At 27.9% G+C, this 6,000-nt stretch overlaps 1 protein-coding gene across 1 annotated transcript; it reads right to left on the reverse strand.

The window, feature by feature from the left end:
• Positions 1 to 1,332: 1,332 nt before the first annotated feature.
• LOC126768679 (uncharacterized) lies at positions 1,333 to 5,397 on the reverse strand. Its single transcript, XM_050486932.1, has 4 exons — positions 5,203 to 5,397; positions 4,889 to 4,972; positions 2,508 to 2,604; positions 1,333 to 2,405 (listed from the first exon to the last, which is right to left on the reverse strand). Exons 1-4 carry the CDS (start codon positions 5,224 to 5,226, stop codon positions 1,441 to 1,443), a joined length of 1,170 nt encoding a protein of 389 aa, XP_050342889.1. The 5' UTR covers positions 5,227 to 5,397; the 3' UTR covers positions 1,333 to 1,440.
• Positions 5,398 to 6,000: the final 603 nt, after the last annotated feature.

The raw sequence follows: 6,000 nt of genomic DNA on the forward strand, positions 1-6,000 counted from the left end.
TACGTTGCGAAGTATTAAAATTTATCGAACGGTTTTCGCATTATTTAATTTTAACATTCACTTTCAAGTCTTTCGTGCTAAGATAATGTTTCAATAATGATCAGGCCACCAAGATTGTCCGTTACTGTATTTAATTTACCCAAGTTAACTAACTCAAATTCCAATGGAAATCCATTAATCAATGCAATCTCCTACATTGATTTTGTTTCTAATTTAATTACTTTTAAACATTAATCTTCAATATATTTATAATTTAGCGTTATATGTATATGTCAATGATTTACTCATAGAATCCTTTTAAAATTCATAATTTGTTGATGAGAAATTTTCTTAGATAAATATTAACCTGAGATTTTAAACGATAAATTGAACACCAATATTTTAAACTAAATTCGTGTCGTTTAAAAGTAGTTAATAAAATTCTTAAAAAAGAAAAAAATCAAGAATTTTTTAAGTCAAATAAAATTTATTTAGATATAATATTCAATTTTTTTTTCTATGTATAATATTTAATTAATATTATATGTGATGAAATAAGCAAATTGACTCATATTAGATTTTTTGATTATCAGTAAAAACAATAGCCAAAAATCATACGATTGTTTTGTACGCGAGATTGTTATAAAGATAAACCAAAATAGATAAAACATTTATGTCAATGATAACATATTACTCCTTGAAAAAAAAAAATTAAAAAACTTATTCGCAGTTATTTTATATACTTTTCATAAGTTCACTATATGGAAAATATAAATAGCTGTATATGAGTGAAATACTTTGAACGTCCTTGTGAGGTAATACGTGGCCTACACACCCGTTCGCTCCAGTTTCTTTACTTTCACTATCATTGTGAGATCGGTTGCGCAAGCGCATTTAACTGATATCGCCCTGTCAAAACTAATTACATTGCCACGAAACAATTGCATAATTAAAATATTTTGCTTATAATATTAATTAGGTCCACTGTTATTTATATTAGGTAAAGAAATTATTTTTTATTATAAAAAAAAGTTTTTTATTATACAATCAATAAGTTATTTATTATTTCAAATAATTGTAATAATAATAACAAAGAGGCTTCAATTTGAAGTGAACGCTTCACCCTAGGTATTTAGTTTGCTTATATATTGTATTTATTAAAATTTTACTATCAATAAAATAAATCGTCAAAAAGAGAGGTGCAAATTTCACAATAAAAAGCATTAACAATAAAGATTTTATTAAATAACATCAAGGATCAGTCATAATTTAAAAATAAATTAAACAAGAGACATGATTTATATTATCTTATACGTTTTTTAAATAATCAGAAACACATTTAACTTTTTAAGCAGTGATATACAATTTTAACGATTTCTAGAATAATGATTCTTAAATAATATTTTATAATGCCAATAATTAAATAATGCCGAAATGTACCTAAACTAGTTTGTAAATAACTTATATATCGAATATATCTAAAATATTTATCGCAGGCTTCTTTTTCTTAACGATTTTCCGTACAACTTCTTTGTGATTACCTCGTGGGGGCTTATGATACCTGTCATCGTCATAATTATCATCATAAGCCTCATCCATATCTGGTTGATATTCAGAAGATTCTACTGCTCTGAAAGGTTTTTTGTGTTTCTTTTTAGGCACTAAAACATAATCGTCGAGATCTTCAGACTCAAACAGTTCTGGGGTTTTATGAGGCTTATATTTCTTTTTGGGTCTTGGAGGAATATAGTCAGAATATGTATCTTCTAATTGTAGATCTGATAAGCCTTGGTGTCCATTTTTTGTAGATGACCATGAATTATATTCCTCTGGCTTTGAAGGTTTATACTGTTCATTTTGCTTATACATTTGTATAAGCTTTTCCATATTAGACGAATCACCAACATACTTATCAAAGCCATTATTATAAGAGTCTGATGTCAAGGATGGATATTTTTGCCTTCGAAAGTCTAAGTCTACATTAGTGTAAAGATTGTTTTTCTTTTTGTGTTTCGTTTTACAGTTTGGATCAAATTTCAATCCAACATGACTGTATGCAGTTGCATCAGAATCTAGATCTTCATGTGGGTGCTTGATGCTAAAGCTGTGAGTATACTCACTAGGCTCTAAATCGGTCGGGTATTTCGGTCGTTTCATTAATGAATAATCTTTAAATAATGATTCATATGGATGTCGATTCCGTTTTCTTTCACTCCCTTTGTATGATTGTTCTATATCAGTGTCCTCCGAAAAGTCATAATATCTGTCATAGTCTCTCAGAACTTTATCTTCCATAATGTCGGCATCAGCTATTGGTTTATTGTGTAAACCATCATTGTTGACTGTTGCCGTAAATCCGGAATTAGGTCCAGCAGAGTATTCTACAGTTCTCATAGAACCATCTGGTTCTATCACACTGTAATGACCTATGAAAATTAAAATGATATATAACTTATTTCATAAAAATATATGGGGATTATATTATGTTTTATAATTCGTAAATAAATTATTATAATAATTATGAATACCTTTTACAGTGTCACCTTGTTTAGCTTCCCAAACAGTCTTAACATCACCGGTATGAGTATCAGAAACTCCATAACCAAAAGAATAGTTTGGATTTTCCTAAAATGAAGAACAATATTATACAAATTTATGAGTAATAAATTTACGAATTCTTAGACGGCTTTTAATTATTGACGTTCTAGACAGCAAAAAAACAACAAGTGAAGAATTTGTGAAATGATACCTTGCGTGCATTGACTCCGTATTTTACTTATTATGACGATTCGTTGCATGTCTATTGATTATACTTTAGTATTCTGAATAATCAATGAGTCTTTTAATAGTTTCCATAAACTTGGAATGCAACTTGTGTAATCAAGGCGAAAAGATGTGAGAGTACAGATGTCAGTTCTTCTATCTAATAGCACTCACTTTCAACGCTTTCCTTTACGCTACGCTACTTGAATACAGCTATACTTTTTTACTATCAGCTACATTTATTAAGACTCTTTATTACTCGCATGACATTGATGTATTACACGTTTAAACTTTCATGATAATTTATTAATCTTATATGGAGTGAACATCAAAGACGTAACACGAACCGATTTTTAATAACATTTAATCAATTAGTTATTTAATTACATCATTATCTTAATATTGTCATGCGATAAATAAAATTATTTTGAATGATGTTATGGATTGTTAACTCATAGCAAGAATAATCAAGATATAAGACAGATTGGTTTAGTAAAATCACGACTTTTATTATCCATTCGAAAACCAAATCTGTAACCGTAATATTTTGTAAAAACATTGAACATATTGAGAACGAACTTTGTGAAAAAAAAAATAGAAAGTATACACGTAAAAAAGTTATCCTCGTATAAGCCGAGCGTTCAATGTTTATGTTTATTTCTGTACTAATACTATAAAGATCTGATTATGGAGAAGTAATGGTACAATTTTAAAAATATATTCCTGCCTTAGATAAACTGGTTTTGTAATGTCCAAAATCCATTTATAGCGTGCACGTGTAATTCAAATGTAAAGCGAGTGAAATCACTAGGCATAACTAATAACAATTTTAAAAATGTCACTCAATGGATACGTCTGAATGACGTCATCATCGAGTAAAGATCATTTAACGGGTTTCTGTTTGTAAACATAATTCGCCAAATGTCACTCGCCCGCGGCCATCTTCTCAAGTTCAAGATGAGCGAGCCGCATGCGCTTGCGCATCGCTCAACTCAATGTCAATGACGGATCGTTGACTCGTTTGTTTCCGTATTTCACGTTCACTTTTCATTGGAATTAAAATTACATAACTCGTGACCAAAAATTAATTTCTTAATTTAAAGAGTTATTCAATTGGTTTCAAGATTTCATATGATACTTTTATTTATTTTATCTGACTGCCCCTAAATCCTACCAGTAAGATCAAATCTAAGTATACAAATAATAAATTCATTGTAATATTATTTCTATACATTAATAACAAGAAACATAAAAGTACAATTATAAATATGTTTTGTTTTTTTAGTACAGTTATATGTTGCTGCCCAGTTATATGCTAACAGATTACATACAAAATTACTTTGAGTCTAACTGCTTATTACAGCTTATTATGTCACTGTCGATACTTATTAAAAATATATAAAAACAGTAACTGGTTCATAATTTTACCCACTTTAAAGCTGGTTATGGGGAAATGTGGCTGAACGATATCAATACTGGTCCATTATATTTCGACACCGTCTCACTTTCAATATTTGCGTATCCAGCGACATAACATAACGAGTATTTCGTAAATTAGCCCGCTTATTGAAAACAGTTCTCATTTTATCCGTATATGGTAATTTAAGGCTGTATTCGATTATATTGTGTTATTAGAGGTTATATGCTTTTCATTTATTAATATCATATCTATATACACGCGTATGGAAACATGCTGGCAATTATTTTATATTTTGTAGTTCATATCTTGTAACGTAACTTGATATAACTTGAATTAGGAATTACCGCAACACTTAAGATCATAAAAATAGAAATTTGAATTAAAATTATATTTATCAAAAGATTTATATTTAAGTATCGTCAATGACATTATAATTTAATGTTTAAACTTATGTATACATATATGCCTTACGTATGTATCTACCGTCAAATAATAAAACCGTGAAAACTGGACAAAGACACATTAACAATGAAATGAGAATATAAAGAAATATACCAAATATTAAATATTAATCAGTGATATGTAATTTTAGCAATAAACTAAAACGAAAGAAATTATTACATTTATAACTCTTTATTTAATATGAGGTACAAAGTCCTCATATCAAGTACATACATTTTAATATAAAAAAGAAATGATATTATAAAATAAAACAAGTATACATACTTCAACGGATGGTTGGTGTTTTATAGAGTCATCAACAAAGTGGTCTTCTTGCTGTATTGATAAATAAATTTTCCCTAAGATAACCTGAAAAAAATATACGTATAATTTTTACATTAAAATTATTTTCATGTATTAAAATAGCAATTCTATATTTAAAAAAGGTTAGATTATTCTTAAGATTTTTTAAAAAAAGTAATGAGTCATTAATATTTAGTTTTAAACATCAAGATTATTTGGATTAATTTGTAAAAAATTTGAAAAATAATTTGCTATACGTAATATTATAAATTAATAATTTCAAAATCACAGCTTACCAACACAGCTAGTAGCTTAGCCATAATCACTTGTCCTCTATGCAATCAAATTCACCATGTATTTTATCCTCCTTCACTATTTTTTAAACTTAGATATATATATTTTTTTATTTTTCAGCAAAACATTGTGTAAACCTGTCCATATCCAAGGTTGAGGCTACGCGAAGACGGCATGCAATGTCCATCACTTACCTATTTATAAACGCACACCGTGATAACTGGACTATGCGTATGAATATATACGTTTGCACACATTAATAACCACAGCCACGTACCTAGGATGCCTTGTTTAATTACTGTATTGTCTATAGTCATACTTACACCAATATTCCATCCCGGATAGAAAACATAATACGTTTCCTTAAATCTAAGATACGAGTAAGAATTCATTTAACGATTGTCTATGCTAAATGCATAGAAAAAATATATATAAAGCATAAAAATTACACAAATATAAATATTTTTAATGAAAAAAATACTGCTTTTTTATAAAAAAAAGAGAAGCGGTTATTTTTGTAAAATTAAATTTAGGTTAACCTAAAAAAATGTGTTAAGTATTGAACTCTTAATCTTAAGAGTTCTGTTATAGAGTGAATATGTTTAGTGTAGTAGCTACTTAGATTGACGTTAGCTTATAAATAAAAATAACTGTATTTTAATAATAATAATGTAGACTGCAAGCTTGAAATATTTCATTTATATTTTTCCCTCTTTAATTCTACTACTTAAGATTTGTGTGGTTTTTTTACATAGAATAAAACAAATCTCATAGATTTGTGGGTTTTTTTTAATTGTTCT

This window comes from Nymphalis io, chromosome 5 (assembly GCF_905147045.1).
Source record: "Nymphalis io chromosome 5, ilAglIoxx1.1, whole genome shotgun sequence".
NCBI lineage: Eukaryota > Metazoa > Arthropoda > Insecta > Lepidoptera > Nymphalidae > Nymphalis > Nymphalis io.